Source organism: Oncorhynchus kisutch, linkage group LG2 (genome assembly GCF_002021735.2).
Source record: "Oncorhynchus kisutch isolate 150728-3 linkage group LG2, Okis_V2, whole genome shotgun sequence".
Lineage (NCBI taxonomy): Eukaryota > Metazoa > Chordata > Actinopteri > Salmoniformes > Salmonidae > Oncorhynchus > Oncorhynchus kisutch.
The window spans coordinates 19,124,554-19,146,753 of record NC_034175.2 but is presented as its reverse complement, the minus strand read 5'-3'; the positions used below and the strand labels follow the sequence as shown (position 1 = coordinate 19,146,753).

The 22,200-nt window shown below is 43.0% G+C and overlaps 1 protein-coding gene across 1 annotated transcript; it reads left to right on the top strand.

Annotated features, from left to right (window-relative positions):
* Nucleotides 1–4,752: 4,752 nt before the first annotated feature.
* On the top strand, nucleotides 4,753–21,239 carry LOC109908769 (nuclear receptor subfamily 2 group F member 5). The gene is made up of 4 exons (XM_020507457.2): nucleotides 4,753–5,837; nucleotides 16,280–16,560; nucleotides 16,928–17,174; nucleotides 19,152–21,239. Exons 1-4 carry the CDS (start codon nucleotides 5,471–5,473, stop codon nucleotides 19,466–19,468), a joined length of 1,212 nt encoding a protein of 403 aa, XP_020363046.1. The 5' UTR covers nucleotides 4,753–5,470; the 3' UTR covers nucleotides 19,469–21,239.
* The last annotated feature ends 961 nt before the right edge of the window (nucleotides 21,240–22,200 follow it).

The following is a 22,200-nucleotide window of genomic DNA, read 5'->3' as shown; positions in this document are numbered from 1 at the left end:
TTAGGACTCAAGGCTGCCTGCCACAAGGCCTCCTTATACAGTCTTATGTATGGATTTCGGTAGTCATAGACTTACATGTTCCTCATGTGGCACAGCCAATAGACGGTATAGAGGAAACAGTAACACTCTACTGAAGATCTGAAATGCACTTCATATTTCACAAGAGTTCTGCTAATTATTTGCTTGTTACATAAATGTGAACTAACAAATTCTTAAACTGTGGAAAATGTATGGTATCATAAAAAGTGTGGAAGTGTGAAAGGGTATCTTTTTTGGTGAATAACTATCTATCTCTCTCTCTCTCTCTCTCTCTCTCTCTCTCTCTCTCTCTCTCTCTGTAGGCATCTTTTAATGGAACTGACATTCCTGGAGTGGTCGAAACAGAAGCCCTTGTTTAGGAGCAACCCTCCCACCCAATCCCTTTTTTCATCTTCCTAGTTTTGGAGCCTGAGATCAGAGGTCGAGACCCCCTCCAACTTCAGAGACATGTCAGGTCATGCTAGCACATAGCATTCCCTGTATAGCCCCACTGGAAAAGGCCCACTGACTCTAGGTTGTGGCAGGACCCTACACAAAAGGTGTGAGTAAGTGTGTGTGTTTTTAAGACAGTCAGTTGAAAGAGACTTTTGGGAGAAAGTGTCCATGTGTTTATAATTTTTTTACATGTAGTTTTTCCAACCCAAGTCCTAATATCAGTAGTTAGAAGACATGAATTATAATAGATTGTTTAACAACTATTAACTCTTTATCTATATAACTATAACAAGCCTGATGATATGTCATAGCTTCCTCTTTGGACTAAATGTACAGGAAGTTAGTGAGCTTGTTTGTTAAAAATGTAAACAATGAATTAATGTAGAAATACATAAAATGGGAAACTGAAAACTGAAAACAATAAGATGGTACTGAATTAAAATAAACATTGAATACTGTAAAACAAACACAGTGATTTATCCAAGGGTCAAAGTTGAACCGATAATAATAATAGCAATTTTAGGGAGTGTCTTACTGGTTTTGTAAAGGTTATGAGACTTAGCAGGGACTTCATTCATGTCATAACATAGCTTGCTCAGCAAAATGGCAACAACTTCATAACCAGTGCAAAAAAAGGATGAGGAATGAGCTTGGGATGGACAAACAGGGAAAATGCAGTGGGGAAACATGTGACCCCTTCCAACATACAAACAAATAACTAAATAAATCCTAAGGACACAGGGGTGAGGGAAGCAACCCGTACGGGGTCAGTGCAGGAACAGATAAATCTCCCTTAAAGACGCCATGCTTCTCCATGGTTAACCTCTTAATCAACCCCAATCGGCCAAAGGAAACAGCAAGGCCAAAAAAACTGTCGGCTCAGACCACTATAAAAAAGTAAACATGCTCACACATTCACTTTGACACAAACACACATTTCCTTGGATTTTCATTTATGTCTGTCTCTGTGCTAGCCTAGTTCTTGAAAACTACACTCCATGTAACTAGTTGGACTTGATCACATACATAGAGAGTCCAAACACCACTTCTTGTCTCTCTAAGGGCCTTAGCGAGGCCCTGTCCAACAGGTCATTCAAGTCCCACTTCTATTTTCGCCCCACACTCAGCTCACATACCTGATCAGTTTATGGACACCTTTCTGAAAATGGGTCATATTTAGCATAGCCAGAAGAAACATTGCATTGTGGGCCTCTGGCGTTGTCAGGGCCTCCATAAATTACCCAGTAAACCTGTTGCCTTTGCATTTGCTAGGCAATCCTTTGCGGTCATGTTTACCCTCCAACCCCTCTTACCCCTTAAACCCAAACCTGACCACCAGTTGCTGGGGTCATTTATCACTTAAACACGCAACAGTATTAGTTCATTAATTTAGGACTAACTAGTTTTGACATGGGTTAGGTTGGCATGAGCTGTAATATCAATTTCAATAACCAAGTTACAGCTAAATAACAACAACAATTACCCTAATTTATATTCAGAAATACAATCAGAAGTTGTATTGTCATCTTAATAAGCAATTAACAAAGGTCCATCAAATCAGGTCTCTTTATGGCACATCTGTACCTGCATTGACCCTTTTTTGCAATGACTCTCCTGAACTGGTTATGCACATCCATTGGACTCTACTCACACACTCACACATACACACACCCATGCACACTACATATGCCCACACACATGCATACTGACTCCACACACACATTCACAACCCCCCCCCCCCCCCACACACACACTCACACATACACACACCCATGCACACTACATATGCCCACACACATGCATACTGACTCCACACACACATTCACAACCCCCCCCCCCCCCCCCACACACACACACACAGCCTATACACTTTCACACTCACTACATATGCTGCTGCTACTATCTATTATATATCATGTTGCCTAGTCACTTTATCCCTACCTATATGTCCATAGTTACCTCAATTACCTTCGACTTGGTACTGGTACTCATTGTACTGTATACAGCCATGTTATTTTAACTCATTGGTATTCGTTATTCACTGTGTAATGTTTTCCCACTCCTGTCAGTATTTATGTTATATTTTATATCTATAACTCTGCATTGATAGAAAATGACTCATAATTAAGCGTTTCACTGGTAGTATATGCCTATTGTATACGTACCATGTGACAAATAAATACAATTAGAATTTGATGGATCGTTTTTATGCATTCTAATTAATCTGCCATGGAAACTGATCCAATTTCACTAGTTCCAAATCTCAACAGTTCACTTAAGTCAATGAAAACATAATATACAACTAGTATTGGTCCATCTACTTATGTTGAAGAATGGAGGAGGAGTACATATAGTATGCATTAAAAAATGAACAATTTTGGTTGAACCTCATTAAATGTCGCTTTGCTCAATTAAATTGACTTGAAAACTCCTCCAGCCTTCCCCATAAGCCTTCAACGTATAGAATTACACCCTAATTATTAGGCCCCCAAACCAAAAAGTGCCCTTGGTCACTAGCCTATAGCCAGTGGAATGCTCTAATAGCGAGTCAAGGGGCTAATTGGAAGACAGGTAAGGTTACATGTGACAACAATTATGCCGAGCGCGAGGCCAACGTTTTCGCCCGGGGCACTTGAAGCACTGCACTCAACCTGTCTAAAAGCTAAGTGGGGTCCTGTCCTCTTCGCGCTTTTTTCCTTTGGGTAAATCACTTCAACGTTAATGAAGTTTTTCCATTCCCGTAGCTTATTTCTGTGAATGTGATTAACCCAGGTTGTACTCTGTTTATACTTTAGGCCTACTGAATATTTGGTTTTACGCATGGTTTTCAAACCAACCTGCACCGGCAATAGGTTCGCTAATGACATTGTAATTAAGATATTTTAAAGATGAGTTATCCTCATTGAAAAAGTAAAAATCATAAAAGCAAAATGTGTGTAGCTTTGCATTTCTGAAAGCGCAAAGCCTTCACGACACACTGTTCGGTCTGTTCTGGTACAACTGTACAAAAACTAAATAGAAAATGCCTTCTAAATGGCACAGCTTAAAATTGTGTGAATGAGTTCAAGTCAGAATAGTTTCAACGGGTTAATGGCATTTCCATTTGTGACAATTTATTGGCCTTATGAGAGCTAACTTTTGGCGCACAAAGGTTGGGGACATTTAGGGAGTATTTCCCTCTGCATGTTATGACACGTCTGGGGAAAAAATCTACTCACAGATCTGTTGCGAGAAAACATACATTGTTGGTGTTATCAAAGTTGCTAGGCTTAAATGCTGTTATCAACATCTGACATTTCAGGCCGGAGTTAGAAAATATGAATTTGTATTTGAGTTAGTCAATATCGAAGGTAAGCTATAGGCCTATGTTCAAGTCACAAACAAATAAATGGCTGCAGAGTGAAAGGTTGAAAACATGTACTATTTTAGTTGAATTTGCTTCTAGTCTTCACATGGGATTCTGCTGCTGTCATGTACAATGGTCTTATTACTCCTCAAATGACAGATCAGGACCTGTCTGGAAAAATAATGAGGTCCCTGCTGTTTTCAGCTTGAAAACCCCATTAGAGAAAAACACAGTAGCCATCGTTAATTACTGCAATGGCCTTTTGTGCATTGATATCCAGATGGCAAATTTAGCTGCACAACAAACTGACAAAATGAACACTCCAAGTTTGTCAACTTGGTTTGGCACAATCGATAATCTTACTGTGAAAACTGCATAGCTTTCAGCACGTGGGCATAACATTAAACATTCAGAAAGAGTGCATTGCGTTATCAGTAGGATATACAAGTAATTAAAACGTATTTTTTTAAAGTGGGTATGATTGAGTTCAATAGCCATCAAATAAAAAATGAAAATAAAAGCTCAATTAGAGTGGGAAAGTTTATAAAGACTGATGTTTGGGGACGTATTTGACATATAAATGCCTATTACTTTGATAAAGGCATTTTACCCTTTGACTGAGGCCTAACAGTTTTGTGTTATTATATTTAAAAGAAATCTATGTCTACAGTGATTTGTGTATCCAGCTACACTCTGCTATACAGTAATAACACAGCTACTCTATCAACCAGAACATACTGTATAGCTAATCGGCGGCTGCGCCAATTGGAGAGTGCCTTACTGCTTTATTCTCCTCTGGCCAATTGAAACTGCCCGCACATGCGTATAACCGTTCTCGATGAGAGGAGGGGTCATGCCTTATATGGTAGTTTTGGCCTTATATGGGCACGGCTGTTTCGTGTCACTTTCACCAAATTCTAACTATGATTCTCAGAGATGGGACAGACAGCCGACGGGTGAAGTACATGTTTGGCAAAGATATCTGCTTGTGAACATACTGCATCTACCACAGAGCACTCCATCCATGGTTTATCGAAATTTCGATGCAGACCTCATCGTGGCGCACAACATTAGAGGAACGAAAGTAACGTTTCTTTTGGGATTGCACGTCCGTATGAGTTCACTAGATAACTTCGATCACATAATTGCGTAGAACTGTGGTCAGTATTGTGTTTTTGTGATTGAGAGAATATTTTGATTTAATTCAGTTCGAATATTAAGCAGAATAAGATTCTAGGCAGTCGATATTCATGAAAATGACACTTTAACGACCACTTCTCCATTCTGTACATGCTGTATTGTTAGTCGACTTTTCAAATACAATCAACGTTTTTGAGAGAGCGTGTTTATGGATTTCTGCGCAGAGCAGAACACTGGCAGTAGCCTCCATTCTTACGCAATAGTCATGTTGATACCGTGCTGTCTTCGTAAACTTTGATAGAAGTTTACAGAAGATACGTTTACGACAGGGACATTTGATTAACTAGAGAAAATCAATTTGAGAATATATTAAATACTTTTTGGAGGAAGTGGGAAGCGCCTTTTCGCCCAGCCTTGTTTTCCCAAGACGTCAGAACGGATTCTTATCTCCTCCCCGCGCTACGGAGTTGGACTCGTATCTGTTGTCTAACCAAATTGTTTTAGGATAGCATGGCAATGGTAGTAAACCAGTGGCAAGAGAACATTTCGGCGGATCCCGGGTCCCAGCTCCAGATTTGCAGTCAGGAGCCTGGCGGGACACCGGGAACACCCTCTGGTTCCACCCCGGGGAACGATGCACTTTCCGGGGACAAGATTCCCAACGTGGACTGCATGGTGTGCGGGGATAAGTCCAGTGGCAAGCATTACGGTCAATTCACATGCGAGGGCTGTAAAAGCTTCTTCAAGCGTTCGGTGCGACGGAACCTCAGTTACACATGCCGGGGGAACCGCGACTGTCCCATCGACCAACATCATCGGAACCAGTGCCAGTACTGCCGACTGAAGAAGTGCCTCAAAGTCGGCATGAGAAGAGAAGGTAAGACAAGATTTGAGATTCGGTGAAGACTGTAGCCTTTATGCAAATGTAATGTAAATGACTAAAATGATCAAATTGGGTTTTGGCGGACGTTTGGTGTCAAGAATATTGGTGCGTAAAGTTGAAACCATATAACGTTAGTACTTTAACGATGGATATCCGTGTCTTATAGATTTCCTGCTTCTATCAGTCATAGTTCTCCTAAAAGGCATTTGTAGTCTGCTGTAACGCAATGTTTGTTGTTTCAGATCGTCTACCCTTGTATTTCCTATTCAGTCCATAGTATGCAATTATTTTTCTCCCCTCGGAAAAGGGCTCCCTTTGTCTCCCCAATTAATTCTGTTGTTTGCTCCTCTACACCCTATCCGCTACAAGAGGGCCCGCTACATGTATTGTATTGTGTATGATTATGAACGGGTCAATTAGTGCGAAAGATGAACAGTGGCAACGTGCTCGCAAAGCACTGCGTTTCACTTTTAATCAGTCAGCTTGGACCTTGCTGCGTCATGTTCAATCAAACGAGTTGTGTTAATTACAACACGCGAACCAGACACTTGAAATCCTCATAAAAACTTTGCACATGCATGTCTCCATGCTGGACGTCGTTGCACTCTGTGTTTTATGCGTTACCCACCAACAATACTACATTTCTCTAATCATAAATATGTTTATCGCTGTGCAGTGTAGCCTACTCTGGAGTCAACCTTGTTAGTTTATTGTAATCGATTTTTATCGCAAATTATTTAAAAAATTATATTATGTACTGTAATTCTTGCTAAACCTGGCCACGCAAGCTGTTGTGGATACCCCAAAAGGTTCCTATGATATGACCATAAACAGTGCAAATAGTGACACAAACCGTAGTCAACAGAAGACGTGCGCTCTGTGCAGGAAGCACGCTGTGTTTAACTTCCAGTGTGTGAGTGTATCAAGCAGGCAGGCCTATTACAAACGAGGTCTTGAATACAGTAGCCTCTGTCAAAATGAACTAACTATACAGTACATTTTAGGTGGAAATACCCGTCCTATCGCCTAATATTATCATTCAAGGGATCTCGTTAGTGTGCTAGTGTGTAAACTGTACACAGTTCATGTAAAGCACTGCAGGGTAAATTTAGTCAGCCATGCCCCTTTCTGACTGAATGAACCCGAGGAAGTATCCTGACGCACCGCAGTCTGTTGACCTTTCATCTACATAAACATGCTCAATATGTTATCAGACCATTATTTGGCTACATTATATATTAACTACTGCAGATAACATTTTAAAAGGGATTTGATTTGCTATGTTACTATTATATGGTCTAGAATAATATTCACCAAAAACACGATTCAAAAATCTCAATTCTTTCAAGTGTTGATTAAATTGATACAGGTCTGTCATACGCAAAACAGACTCATCCTCATCGTGGATTACAGGCCTAGAGACATGTCCTCGTAAGTGTCAGTGCCTTTGAGGAACATTTTGAAATCGCACTTCTTTAAAATATTAAAAGTGTTGGTTTTAAATTGAAGATGATGACGTGGTTAATGCAGGCCTAGGCATAACTATTTTGTATATGCCTCATTTTCTAATTGACATTCAATACAATAATTATAATTGAAATGCTATGCAGAGTTGTGTTGTACTACAACCAAGTGTTAACAATGCTTTTAAACGGCAACCTTTGTGAGGTAGTAGATCAAACATATTTAAAAGAAAATTGTTTTCTTTAGGCCTACCAATCATTTTCAAACCCTGAAAGAAAATCAAATTATCTTCTTAGTCAGATTATTATTAACAAAATATTAGAGGCATAATTTGGTGTGAAATAGTCTACATATATGTTTCTAACTCAGCAATAGGGCCTAAGATAAAGTCCTACTAACTATTTGCCCTGAAAAGTTCAGAGGTAGCCTAATGGTGGGGATAATTAATAATAAAAGCACCAATTGTACACATTTAAATGCAGCATTGCAATCACATTAAAGGCTTACTGGTAGCAGCGAGAAAGCAGCAAGACTACACACCCAAAGCTACTTTTCGTCTTCCCCAGAGGTCATACATAAGTCATGTTTCTTCTACATAATGCACCTGGGTCGGCTGACAGAGGAGGCCATTGGGCTTTCTGAGTTATAATCCGTGTGAATTTTGGAACATTTTGGAAATACACAAATGTACATTCCTGCCCTGAATATGGATTTGAAATCATCTCAAAGTGATTGTTGAAACTATCAATAATTGACTTTGTAATAGTTATTACCACTACAAGGTATTGCCTACTTGTGTTATGCAAGCCATGCACAAAATAATCATCTAAATATCATGCTATTTTCGGCACATGGATTGGTAACCAGTGACGTTAATTCATGGCTGCCAAGGGAAGCTCCCAAAAAATTTACCAATAAAAAAATATATACTGAACAAAAATATAAATGCAACATGTAAAGTGTTTCATGAGCTGAAATAAAATATCCCAGAAATATTCCATACACACAAAAAGCTTATTTCTCAAACAAAATGGCAAAAATTGGTTTACATCCATGTTAATGAGCAAATCCCCCTTTGCCAAGATAATCCATCCACCTGACAGGTGTGGCATATCAAGAAGCTGATTAAACAGCATGATCATTACACAGGTGCACCTTGTGCTGGGGACACTAAAAGGCCACTCTAAAATGTGCCTTTTGTCACACAACACAATGGCAAGTTTTGAAGGAGTGTGCAATTGGCATGCTGACTACAGGAATGTCCATCAGAACTGTTGCTAGAGAATTTAATATTAATTTCTCTACCATACGCCGCCTCCAACGTCGTTTTAGAGAATTTGGCAGTACGTCCAACCTGCTTTACAACCGCAGACCAAGTGTAACCACGCCAGCCCAGGACCTCCACATCTGGCTTCTTCACCTAAGGGATCATCTGAGACCAGCCACCTGGACAGCTGATGAAACTGAGGAGTATTTTTGTCTGTAATAAAGCCCTTTTGTAGGGAAAAACTGAGTCTGATTGGCGGGGCCTGGCTCCCCTGTGGGTGGGCCGACAGGGGAGCCAGGCTGAAATCCATAGATTAGGGTCTAATTCATTTATTTCAACTGACTGATTACCTTATATGAACTGCCCCTCTGTCTCTGTATGTGTAGGCCATGTATCTGATGTTGTCTGGTTAAAAGAGTATGACATTGTTGTCTCTCGTAGCATTGAACGCAAGGGAAGCCAGCGAGCATTTGGCCTCTATTGATAAAAAAGTATCAAATAATAGCCAATCAGCATTGAGCAAATCTGAGTGAGCTCAACTGTGAATGGTCCTGGTGCACCAAAAGTACAAAAGCGTTAAGGGTAAGCAGCTTGGATTTGGCGTCACTCCTATCAAATTGAATTGAGAGCATACGTCATTGACAGAAACAACTTGAATTGTTGCGTTGTTGTGTTGTTGTCATCCGGTGGCTATGGACTTGTGGTTTTACTTAATTCTCCATACTGGCAATAATTATAATGGCGATTCTGATCCAACCATTAATTCATACATTGTTGTGCCACTGGCCTGAGAGGATGGAAGTTCAGTATGTAGCAAGTTTTAGAAGGCTAATGTAACAAGCTAATGTTGCCCATGAAAGGAAGTTAGATTAGTGAGCAAACATTTTAGCCAGGTAGCCTAGGACAACAATAAATAAAAGCATGTACTGTATGACAGAGTGAAAGACCACTTCGTCAACATGAAAAAGAGGAGGATGGCATTGGCCTTTCTCAACAAGTAGGGTGAATCAACATGTATTTTCTACAGCTCCTGTTTCCTTTTCGAATTGCGGTAACTTTCCATTGTTCTAAGTCAATAGTTGTTTAAAAGGTCAAAAAATGTCAGAAACATTAACTGCTTGACCATGCTGTAGGTCATGTAGCTGTTTGTTACAGGCTAAATGCTTTGTGGACTTCACTGGATAGAAGTTGCTCTCTGGTTTTGTGATGAAACAAAGGTGTGGTTGAATTTATTCTGCCACTGTGTCTTCTTATCGTCTCTGCCTTTAGGCCTATATATCACAGTGTCAAGGCATATGAACTAACAGGTTATAGAGCAAACCATGTAATTATCACAACACATACAGTAGGTTGTAATATGGCATTTTTCCTGGCTTCCCTAGTGATTCTACCCACACCCTTCTACTGTTGGTAACATGTGTAAAAGTAACGTATTGATGGTCTCTGCCAGTGAAAATAAACAAATATAGCAGAATATCAGCAACAAAGCATAGAAAAACAAACCTGACAGGTTATGTTTGTGGTTAGGCGGGCCTTTCTTGTCGACCAAGTCGCTGCCCCTCATCTCCCCTCCCTCTCCAAAAATGCACCACTCCCTAGTGGCGAAATTCTGTAAAACATGGCAACGTTTTAGTAAGGTACAAAATAAATAGTAATTGATCCTATCTATGCTATAACTTGCTACAAAATGTACTGCACACACATCTTCATGATTTAAGATCAGTGTCACATTCGCTGGCTAATTCAGGAGTGTTTATTTGGACAGTTCAGTTGATCTTTAGGGTGACCCTTCGTGTGTAACTTGACTGAGAGGTCACTCTATTTCAGCCCACATAGATATCGAATATCTCGTGTTAAAGGTTGATTTATACTAAACAGTCATGTAAAAGGTCATGTTTACCTCTTCACTGCTCTACCTGTTTGGCACCTCTGGCATCTCTACTCTACATGTTTCTCAATGACATTCCTGCTTAGAGTAGAACACTGGTTTAAGGGATGAGGAGGGAGTGAGGAAGAGAGAGACAGTGAACCTGTGCAACTGGCTGACAGTTCCTTGGGCTAGTTGGGAGTGAAGTGCATATCATGTTCTGCTGTCGGAATGTTCCGATATGTGCTCCTCTGACCTTAGTGAGACCAAAAAAGACCAATATAGACTGTGATGTTTGTCAAATTCACACGTTCGAAGAACACACTGTATACTTGACACATTGACAATTTTACATTCACAACTAGCAGCCTTCTCATGCATACAATACATTCCCTACCAGCTACCACACATAGTGACATGGTCACAGAGATTGGCATGGACAGGCACACTGTCCACTAGTATGGGAGCTACTTCTCGTATGGGAGCTACTTTTAAAAAATGAAACGGGTCGCGAGCTACTAATTTTTTCTAGCTATGTTTTCTGTCAATATACCTGCTAAAATAATGGTTAATAAACAAGCGGGGTCCTATAGAATTCTTTTTGATTTTAGATGATTTATTTTTTGATTTTCCCAACTGATGTTTTTTTCTTAGTTTTATTTTTCCTGGTTTTAGATTTTCAGATTTTTTTCACTCTCAAAATTGCAATGATTCATAGAGAAACAACAGAATTGTATGGTCTGAGTCCATGTCAAAGCGCAAATTAAATCAGAAGACTCTTTTTGTAGGTCTGGAAATAAAACTAGCAAATTATTATGTTTGTGTGTTATTCCCCTTTAGTTGTGCATCTGGCCTTTTAATTGCACATCTAGCAAGTGAGGATTGTGTCATCTAATGTGCTGGTCTAGTAATGGTTCTGTACTACTAATGCTCATTTCATGGCAACGTTTTCAAATAATAGATACAAATGATATACTTACTCATGATATACTTCTGCCAGGTATGCCTACTTTGCAGTTAAAATTGAATTGAGAAGGATTGGGAGAAAGTATTTCTGTCAACCCACAAGACAGTTATCACATCAACTGGCTACACACGGAGTGACAAAAACACGCACCACACAGACAGACTGGGGCAATATTGATGGAAATTTATTGGCAGATGGTGTTAGGTTTGGCTTTTTAAGCCAATAGTGGCTAACTAGGGGTGGGATAATATCAATAAATAGTAGCTGGGAGCTTGTGGTGTCTGATACTTCTGAGATTTGTTTATGACAGTTTGCCGTGGAATACATGAAAATTGCACGTACTTTCAGAATTGTTTGGCGAGTTACTCATAGGTGGGCTGCGAGCTACTGGTAGCTTGCTATCAACCTGTTGGAGAACCCTGCTCTAGATTGTTCATAGTACGTACATAGTTACGACTGTTCATAGACAGAACATTCAAAGACAGATTATCTTCATTATGACTCCTAGTGTGTGTGTCCTTCAATGGTAAATAACACAGGGAAAGACCTGTATATTGATATTCAGTTACTCATACATAGGATTATGAAACACATCACTCTTGACGAGACTCACTGCTACAGCTGGTGACCCTTGGTTCACACCGACCAAACACAGAGACGGATATACTGTAGGTCAACAGGAACCAGAAACTAAACATTAATAATGGCGATGTTCAAGGTCCAAATGTGAGGTTGACTCTATTGAGAAAGTACCAGGGCTCGCTAACTGACTGCCTTTATTGACTAATCCATAAACGTTGTCAAGTTTGTATGAGCAGGCAAACCGAGACTAGTTTGACCCCTAAACTCTGGCCTGCCAAAACATTCCCCTATTACAATACTGTCATAGTTTATTGACATGTTAGAATAGGTCTCTTTAAGTCCAAGCTGGCTGTAAGGTTCCAGCACCATGGCTTCCATATTGACAGAGGCCTTGCCATTATTCACTGCCAGAAAGCAGCCTCCATTGAAGTGATAGGCCACAAAGAGACCATAGAGCTGAGGCACTAGTCGTTTCCCATTCTGATATCCCCAAGGCTAGCATTTAATATTTTAGAGGAGGAGGGATGTGAGTGGAGGAATAGAGCTCACTCTGCAGAGATGGGCTTCCTTTGACACCTCAAGGTGAATAGACTCCAGTTCACGATATATTGCGTGTCATATTGTCATATTTCTCTGTTGAGTCTCTCATTTTCTCTGTTGTCTGTACAATAGCCAGGTTAGCCTATTGCCACAATATGAAAGGCTAGCATTTACAGTAAGTCCAGCGTTATCCATACTCATTGTTACATTTTGAAGTATCGTGTTGTTTTTGATTCCAGGCCACTTTACACCAATTTTCTTGAGATACAGCCATTGAGTTTTTAACTCAATGTAATGAAAATGATTGAATCGCTTGTATAGCATAGCTTGTTGTGTGATCTCTTCCATTGTAGAAATGGATATGAGTGAGTAGAGAGATGGATAGAAAGCCAGAGCACTCCTCCGTGCAGGGTGCATTTCTGTTATTAATTCATATCTGCTTCATCAAAGCAGCGCCAACGTGACTGGGTGGATATTAAAGGGCCTACGTTTGCAGCTAACGCGTCTGAGCATCCTCACCAGGAGCTCTCTCCATCTCCGTCTGTCTGTGTCTCTCTTTTTCCCTGTCTCTTTACCCGTTCCCTCTCCCTTTCCACACAATGTCATACTTAACTCTGTCTCCCTCCCTCCCTCCCTCTTCCTTGATCTCATTGCCTCTTTCAGGGATCCCCCTCCAGCATTGAGGAAAATCCCGCTGCCACACGCCACGTCTATTTCTATGGGCACAAGCACGGTTCATGGCACAAACTGTTCACAGCCCTCTTGTTGGTGGAGAGAATTTTGCAGGTTTAAAGCTTCTTTCCTGCAATTCTACACATTTTGTCATGTCTAATGTGTATTCATGTGATATTTATAGGTCTCTAAGGTATGCAGGGGGGGGGGGCACCCCTTCTGACCCTTTGGGGGCGTGCCCCACAGTTTGGGAACCACTGGTTTATTTCACCACTGGTTTATTTCCCCCTCTATTTCTCAATTCTCTACTCTTATACTCACCATCTTCATTCTCAACCTCTTTCTTCCTCTCTTTCTCTCCACGTCTTTCTCACAGCCTTGGCCCCCTTTCCTCTGTGAATATGGAGTTGACAAAGGGTAAATGGTTTGACTTTTTGCCGGGGGATTGGTGCTTCACTGTAACCCTTGCATGCAGAGTGAGAGCAGTGACCCCAGAGTTCAGAGTTCAACCCAAGCTAAAGGAGTCTGTCAGAAGCACAGGAATAACAAATGAATGTCACATCACACACTCCTCTCTGAGTGGGCTTACACAATACACACTGCTTTACTGTCCAAAATAAGCAATTTTTTTGTGTATCTGTGTTTGAATGTTACAGTATCTTGTGTTTTTTGTTAGCAGACTTTTAAGGGACTACACGAAAACCATTATACTACTTATCGCCGTTGACAATGAGGCTGTGCCAAATCTGTCATGCTTCTAGTACATAGCCCCTGACTATGACCTTTTACAGGAGCAGATAGTCCTTCATTGTATTTATCTACAATAGTTTGCTCAACTGTCTTGTACTTCTAGCACAGTGACTAAAGGCCAAATAAGGACAGCCTTGGTGGGATGAGACATGCTTAACTCCATGGCCACACTCTCTCTGTGACTCGCTGTGGTGGTGTTTTTTAAAAGTCATGGCTGAAATCGCCCATGATACCTGTTTAGTGCCCTTTTCTCCCCTCTGACTTATTTATGTACCATATTTTATCCGTTGGGGAATAGTTACAGGGGAGAGGAGGTTATATGTAGTGCCGTGGTCTTTCTGTTTGGGGTTTTAGGCTCTTTAGTTGTTTGGTCCCACTGTTTGCCAGTACCTCTACTGTCAAGAGATCAGGATTTGGTCTTTCCAATCACACTAAGCCACTGCTGACCAATTAGAAATCGGGAAATCGATTATGGCAGGCATTCAAATCTGTCTCTACATCCTCACTCTCACTCTCTCTCATCCCATGCCACTCACTATCTTTCTCCCTCTCCCTTTTATCCTGTCTATGCCCTTCTCTCCCTGTCTCATTCATTTCCCTTGCTCATTCACATAGAGATGCTTTTCAAGCGTCATTTCGACTCAAGCACTCATGCACTCACACACAACCTCTTCAAAGAGGCTTTTCAGAAGACAAGTGGATGGGGTGGATTTGGCATCTGGTGCATTACGTCATTAATCATTATGATGCATTAATTATTATTATTTTAATTCAGATAGTTATAACATACTAACCTCTAATGAAGGGCAACCATGCTCTAGAAAAAGTTCAGGTTTGGGTATGAACAGGAGTTGTTTTTTTTGTGAGTGACATGGTACGGCCCATTGTGCAATGCTGTCTCTGTACGCTACATTGTCGTTTGCAAAATGAGGCAACATTCTTTCCCTGGGACAGGAGTTGCTTGTGTTCAAGGGAGACCAGTATTTTTTGGTCACAAACTCAAATGTTTTTCTAATCATTCAACAGTCTTGAAATTCGATGGACATATTTATTGACTTACTATGTTCTTGAGTGATTTGACCTGTACTCTTTGGTACACTGTAGTGTATTCAATTTTCACAGCTGTTGTGTCGAAGGACAGGTGATGCTGAGTTTCAAAGTATTTTCCAAACCCTAGCCTGTCCTCCCTCCCTCCCTCCCTCCCTCCCTCCCTCCCTCCCTCCCTCCCTCCCTCCCTCCCTCCCTCCCTCTCTCCCTCTCTCCCTCCCTCTCTCCCTCCCTCTCTCCCTCCCTCTCTCCCTCTCTCCCTCCCTCTCTCTCCCTCCCTCTCTCTCCCTCCCTCTCTCCCTCTCTCCCTCCCTCTCTCCCTCTCTCCCTCCCTCTCTCCCTCCCTCCCTCCCGCGTACTCTCTCTCTTTCCCTCCCTCCCTCCCGCGTACTCTCTCTCTTTCCCTCCCTCCCTCCCGCGTACTCTCTCTCTTTCCCTCCCTCCCTCCCGCGTACTCCCTCCCTCTCACGTACTCTCTCTCTCCCTTGTTCTGTAACTGTAGAGGGAGTTATTAGTCAGACAGCGGGGATGACTGAACAGGTGTTTTCCAAATGGGCTTTGAGCCGCCGCTTCTTAGCTCGGCGGGGGTGGGGATGTGTGCTTAGCCTCTGCGTGCCCCCTTCCCCTTCGGCTGAGCCATTTGGCAGTGGGGGGAGGGGGGGGGGGGCAGAGGTGTGAAGAACCATAGTGTCTTTACTGGCTGCTGGTTGCCATTACTCACGGATGCACGGCACCGGTGTCTGCCGGTCAGGAGACAGAGTGCCGACACATTTAGAGCCGCAGAAATTTCCCCCCGTTTCTCCACACTTTGCACCCCCCACCTCCAACCTCCACCCACCTTCCTCCTCTCCCCAGACATGGCTTTTAGCTGCTAGCCCCAGTGTGATTTGGCCCTATATATTCCCATTGAGAAAGAGTATACTCGTCTGAGTGCCTCTAGATACTGCTTTATGACACAGTGGTAATTGCAGCCTACTAAATCAAGGCAGTTAGTGTTGGACGCAGTCATGACGATGGGAATGCAGAGAAGCTTCAGGTCCTAAATGTTACTGTAACTGTGCCAGCCTGGATTGAAATAAAGCCTCTTAGGATAGATGGATAGAGTACAGCCACATAAATGAATGAAAGATGCAGTAGTCTAACCAAGTTAGCCCCATGCCAAACAATTAGCTTCTAGCTTATTTGCTTATGAAATGTCAAGAGGGAAAATGTATTTTGCTCATAAAATTCAAATGCTTTATCTCCTCATTTTCTTAACCCTTTCTTTCTCTCTCCCTCAGCTGTCCAGAGAGGCCGCATGTCCAACTCCCAGTCTAGCCCGGGTCAGTACCTGACCAATGGCAGCGACCCTTACAACGGGCAGCCCTACCTATCAGGATTCATCTCTTTGCTGCTGCGCGCCGAGCCTTATCCCACGTCCCGCTACGGGTCCCAGTGCATGCAGGGAAACAACCTGATGGGCATCGAGAACATCTGCGAGCTGGCCGCACGGCTGCTCTTCAGCGCTGTGGAGTGGGCCAAGAACATCCCCTTCTTCCCTGACCTGCAGCTCATGGACCAGGTGAGGACGACCACCCTGATTCCTGACTAGAAACTCTGCCTGACTAGATCTTTTTTTTATGCCTGACTAGAAAATAGAAATGATGAATGCTTAGAGATGTGGTGTGGTCACTTTATTTGGGTAGTCCCTTATGGATGAGCTGTAGATGCTCAACACAGATATTGCCCAGAACAAATATATGTATATTGGTATGTCATGTAAAGGTTCAATTGTGGGGTCAGCAGCCTTTAAAAGTTTGAGCATATCACTAACACTTGCCATACTCAATCATTTGCACAAGGAAGAAACACTATTATCCTTGTTTCCCAGAACCACCCTCGTCCACTCTGAACTAACCAATTCTGCCATCATTCCTCCCGTGCCCTAGGTGGCGCTCCTGCGCATGTCATGGAGTGAGCTGTTTGTGCTGAACGCGGCCCAGTGCTCCATGCCGCTGCACGTGGCACCCCTGCTGGCGGCGGCTGGCCTGCACGCATCGCCCATGTCTGCGGAGCGCGTGGTGGCGTTCATGGACCACATCCGGGTGTTCCAGGAGCAGGTGGAGAAACTGAAGGTTCTGCAGGTGGACACGGCTGAGTACTCCTGCCTCAAATCCATCGTGCTCTTCACCTCCGGTGAGTGGCGTTGACTTTAGTGGTTTCTGTTTCTATATGTCTTTGTTTATGTCCACCTGTAGGATAGTTTGCGTTGTATTTTGTGCAGAACTACACATTTCGGTCGTAGTGGTCACTCCAGATAAGTTAGCAGACGTATAGAGTCTGCAGTACAGCGTGTGGTTAACAACAAAGTGGTTAACAATATCTTTGTAAACAATGTATCAATAATGTATGGATACCATATCAATATTATCATGGATGGACTACTTTATGAGCTAAAGAAGCGTAAATATTGGTGAAATAGCAATATAAAAACAATACTTTGCTTATTGCTTTGATACACCACTTTTGCCACTGTATGAGGCACAGTACATCATTTTGGTTATTCTACGCCACCCAGAATGCTGTCAGATCTGGGATTGGGATGTGTGGAGGACTCATTGTTTATGACCCAGGGGGTATGAGTGTGAGAGAACCCAACTCTGAGCTCTTGCTTTTTGTTTCCTGTCGATCGCCCTTTTCCTCGTCTCCATCGCACAGCTTGTCAGAATCACGTTGCATATACCAAGTTCTGGCTCGCACTCTTCCATTTGGATGGCTGAAGAACCCCTTCGCTCTTCTCATTTATTTCATCACCCTCTTCTCCTTCACGCTTCCATCTATTATTGAAACCAGTCAGACAGCCCCTCCCCTTTCCTCCTCTCCAAACCCCAGCCCTCTCACCCCTACCTCCACCACCGTGCTTGAATTATTCATGGTGGGTTGCAGCGACAAGGGGGATTCGCCACAGCCCAGGCCCTGACCTACACAACCCCTGTAGCCCTGAGCATCCATGTGATCCATCCCACAGCTCCAGCCAACACACATGCATGTACACACAATGAGACACACACACACACACACACACACACATGCATGTACACACAATGAGATAGACAGACCATTCGTAGACCAGGCCCCCCATCGAGACCTGCCTGCATGAGCTAACAAGGACAGACAAAATCTCAATACCCCCCTCTCACCTCCGCCCTCAGACATTCCACCCTATATCCCAGTCCCATCACCCCAAATCAAAGAGCGGCCATCTTACCACTGCCACCATCCTCATCCCCAGAGTGTGGCTGTGTGTGCCCAGGGAGCCAGACAAAGGGAGGAGATGCCTGTAAAGGATGCCTGCGGAGGGGTCGTGGTAGCACGCGCGAGCTCAATCACACAGACAGAACTAGCTTTCTCAGCCACTGATGCCTCACACGTACCCTAAAATGGTGGATAGTTTAAAAACTTAATGTCTGCCCTCAGTGGGAAATGTGGCAGAATTTGCAGTTATACCCCACCTGGGGGGGGGCCCTCTGCGACAAAATTATGAGGCACATGAATCTTTTGTTACGCGGAACTGAAGCTCAGCTGATCCAAGTTTGCGCAGGGGGGCGATTAAAGGGTACTGTAACAAAGGGACTAGCATGCTGGGTGGTGGGTAAAAGATCCTGGCCCAGTGCTTCTGCTGCACACTAGAGTAAAGCACTTGGGAGAAAATGACCCTCGCTGTTCGATGCAGCCTTTAAACAAGGTTCATACTGGGGACAGAAACACTGGCACAGTAGTACTGAACGTGCACTACAGTACCTGTGCAGTACACTAAATGGGACTTTGTTTTGAGTTCACCCATCTCTGACCCCATAACCACAGAGCTCGAAGGATGTGAAAAGTATCTCACACAGTCGACACGCTCGCTGTGTGATGTGAGTCTCACACCAGGGACTGGTGCTAGGGGAGGTGTGAGAGCAGGGACAAAACCTCGACCCACAACTGAAGGCAAAGGGAATTGTATTCCACTACATAGAATGACATATTTACTTAGGGATGCAGACATTTCAGCTCTAATGTATGTACGTAGCTGGACACAATTTCACATTGCATGTCAGTGTGAGGTCGACTCATCAGAACCATAATGAACCAGAAACTCATCAACACCTAACCTTCCTATCCCTTTCTCAGATGCCATGGGCCTGTCGGATGTGGCCCACGTGGAGAGCATCCAGGAGAAGTCCCAGTGTGCCCTGGAGGAGTATGTGAGGAACCAGTACCCCAGCCAGCCCAACCGCTTCGGCCGCCTGCTCCTGCGGCTGCCCTCCCTCCGCATCGTCTCCTCGCCCGTCATCGAGCAGCTCTTCTTCGTGCGCCTGGTGGGCAAGACGCCCATCGAGACGCTGCTGCGCGACATGCTCCTCTCTGGCTCCAGCTACAACTGGCCCTACATGCCCGTGCAGCGCGACCGCCCCATCTCCCTCCACTACAATGAAAACGGGCCCTGAGGAGGACGAGTCGTCGCGTATTCAGCTCTTCATCCATCCTTCATCGACCATCCCTCAATCCCTCCCTCTGTTTATCTCCTCCCTCCATCCCCTGGAAGACCACCACCGTTCTGCCAAAAAGCAGACTGACCACCTCACCACATCCCTACCCCATTCACCAATCCAGCCATTCACATGCCTCTTCTCCAGGGGACCACGGCCAATAGAGAGACAAGGAGGCTGCCATGGCCCCTCCTACTTCGCCATTGCCACATTTGAGAGGTGACACTAGACGGGCCGGCTGGCAGAAGGGTTTTTGCGCCGTTCTCCTGCAGCTCTGTCGAACTTACGCCGTTAAAGACGACTTTGTCAGTCTCGAACTCGATGCGGTGTTGGCTACTGGCGACGCAGTCACTCTATTGTCGGCACTGTGCTTGCATCTAAAGGAGACGTGTCCAAGAATCTCCACTGTATGGCGATTTAGAGCAAGGCCTTTGCCGATATAACTGCTTGACCGAGAGAGCCAGGCCAAAGGTTCTTCATCAACCAATAATTTTTTAATTAACCCAAAGCCATTAAAAAACAAATGCCAAATTTCCTTGGAATTTTCAGAAGACATTTATTGTGTGTGTGTGTGTGTGTGTGTGTGTATTAGCACTGTTTATAATGAGAGAAATTCATGATTGTGTCCATATGTATGTCATTGACTCATAGACATCCACATTAAGGGGTATGTTGGGACTAGCTCAGGTTCAGGTTGGGGAGACAGGACAGACAGGACAGACATGCCACTATCAGTAGGAAACAGAGAATCACTCCTCACCCAGGGCAAAACACCTATCAACAGCCTGTACCAAAGTGGAACATGGATATTAATTGTTTGGATTATCTTTGTGGTAGTGGTGACAAAAACACCTTTTGGTTTGTCTATAATTTGATCTTTTACTTGTATTTAGACGTCAGAGGGTGTGGGAAGTTGCAAAACAAATATATATATATATATACAAAAATAGGCACTTGCAATGTGAAACTATCCAGAACCCACACTTGCCCCACTCCCATCATAAACACAGCACTGGTAGATTCTTCCTCAGCCGCCATTTTGAGGTCAAAACTACAGGGCCACTAACTGGTCAGTGTACTTCCGCCACTGTTTCAAAGCAGAATATCATACAAGTATCCCTTCATAACATCTATATAATGCTGTCAAAGGAATGACATAACATATGCCAGTTAATCCCTGTTAGTTTCATGTCACATCACAAAAAAATAAAAATTGTTATGGAGCCTGAACCAATAAGCATTTGAAAACTATAGTTGTACTTGCCTTAGAACAAGATTTTGTCACTGAGCATTTATTTTATGACTGTGCCATAATCTGAAGTTACCTGTTATGACAGGCAATATATCCTCCATATGAGGCCACCTCAATTCAATTGTCATTCAAGCAGCATACTAGGAAATTGTATTACTAACCTCCAAACCTCAATTAAAGTTACAATTGTCATTACTGTGATTTAGCATAGATATTATTGTGTTTTTGTTGCCATCAATTGATGACGGGCTGTAAGGCAACATTGATTGTTGGACGACCAGTCTGTTTTTTAACGTGGCACTGGGGTATCAGCAACAATTATTGGGATTTGAAAGCCATTGGGACCTTGGAGAGCAGGACTGTCTGTTGATAAATTTGTTCACAGAATATTTCTATAAGAGTATGTTTTTTTTTCTCTATTTTTGTTTGGAAATTATGGATCCATTAATTGAAATAAAAATGTGTTGTTCACAGTTATTTCTCCATCTTGTGTTGCTATGATCCGAACCAGCTAACATCCTACTCTATGAATGTATTGCATAATGCTGTTAACACATGACTTACAGATGTCATAACCATGACTAACATTTTAGATGTTTAACTATACTATCAAAGGTTTATTCACTTCAAACACCATGGCATATTCTGTCATTATGACTACAACATAATACAACTAAATTCTCTTACCAAAGAACAGGCTGAAATCAGGTGATACACCAAGTCGATATGAATTCAAGTGGCCATTTTAGACGGAGCTTATGACAGGTGGCTCAAGTCATATGGATAATTCCATGTAGTGCAGTCCATTGGCCATGAGTAGTAGTCACTCAGTGTGGACAGTGTGTTTATCTCAAGCTGTTTGGATATGATGGGGTACAGAGGCATGAAACAAATCAATGCTCTAAACTAATCAGTGAGAAACAAAGTGGGGGACTCAACCAACTCTCACGGCAGGGTGTAGCCCAAATGTTGATACTCCCCTGCTGTTAGTGTGAGAGCGAGAGAGTGTAAACAAACACTCTGACCTCTCACTTAATGATGTACGTGTGTGTTTGAGTCAGGGAGAAAAAGAGAGAGAAAAAGTGAGAGAGAGAGAATCAAGAGAAAGTGCACACATGGTCCTCGACCCTTCAGTTCAAGGTGGTGTGTGTGTATAAGAGAGAGAGAGAGAGAGAGAGAGAGAGGCTTGGTGGGTGGGTGGGTACTGTATGTGTAAACAACATCTGTGGTCCTTCACTCAGATTGGCAGCTCTGTGGCAGCCTGATAAAGGTAAGAGAGAAGAGCTCACAGGTCCTCCGCCTCCCTAAAGACATGCTTTATATTCAGTCATTCTTCCCCCGCCCCCCTCCTCCCATCACACACCACTACCCCACACTGTAACCTTGTGCCCTTTACACCCCACCTCCCTCCCACCAACTGCCTTAAAGCCTTCTCCCT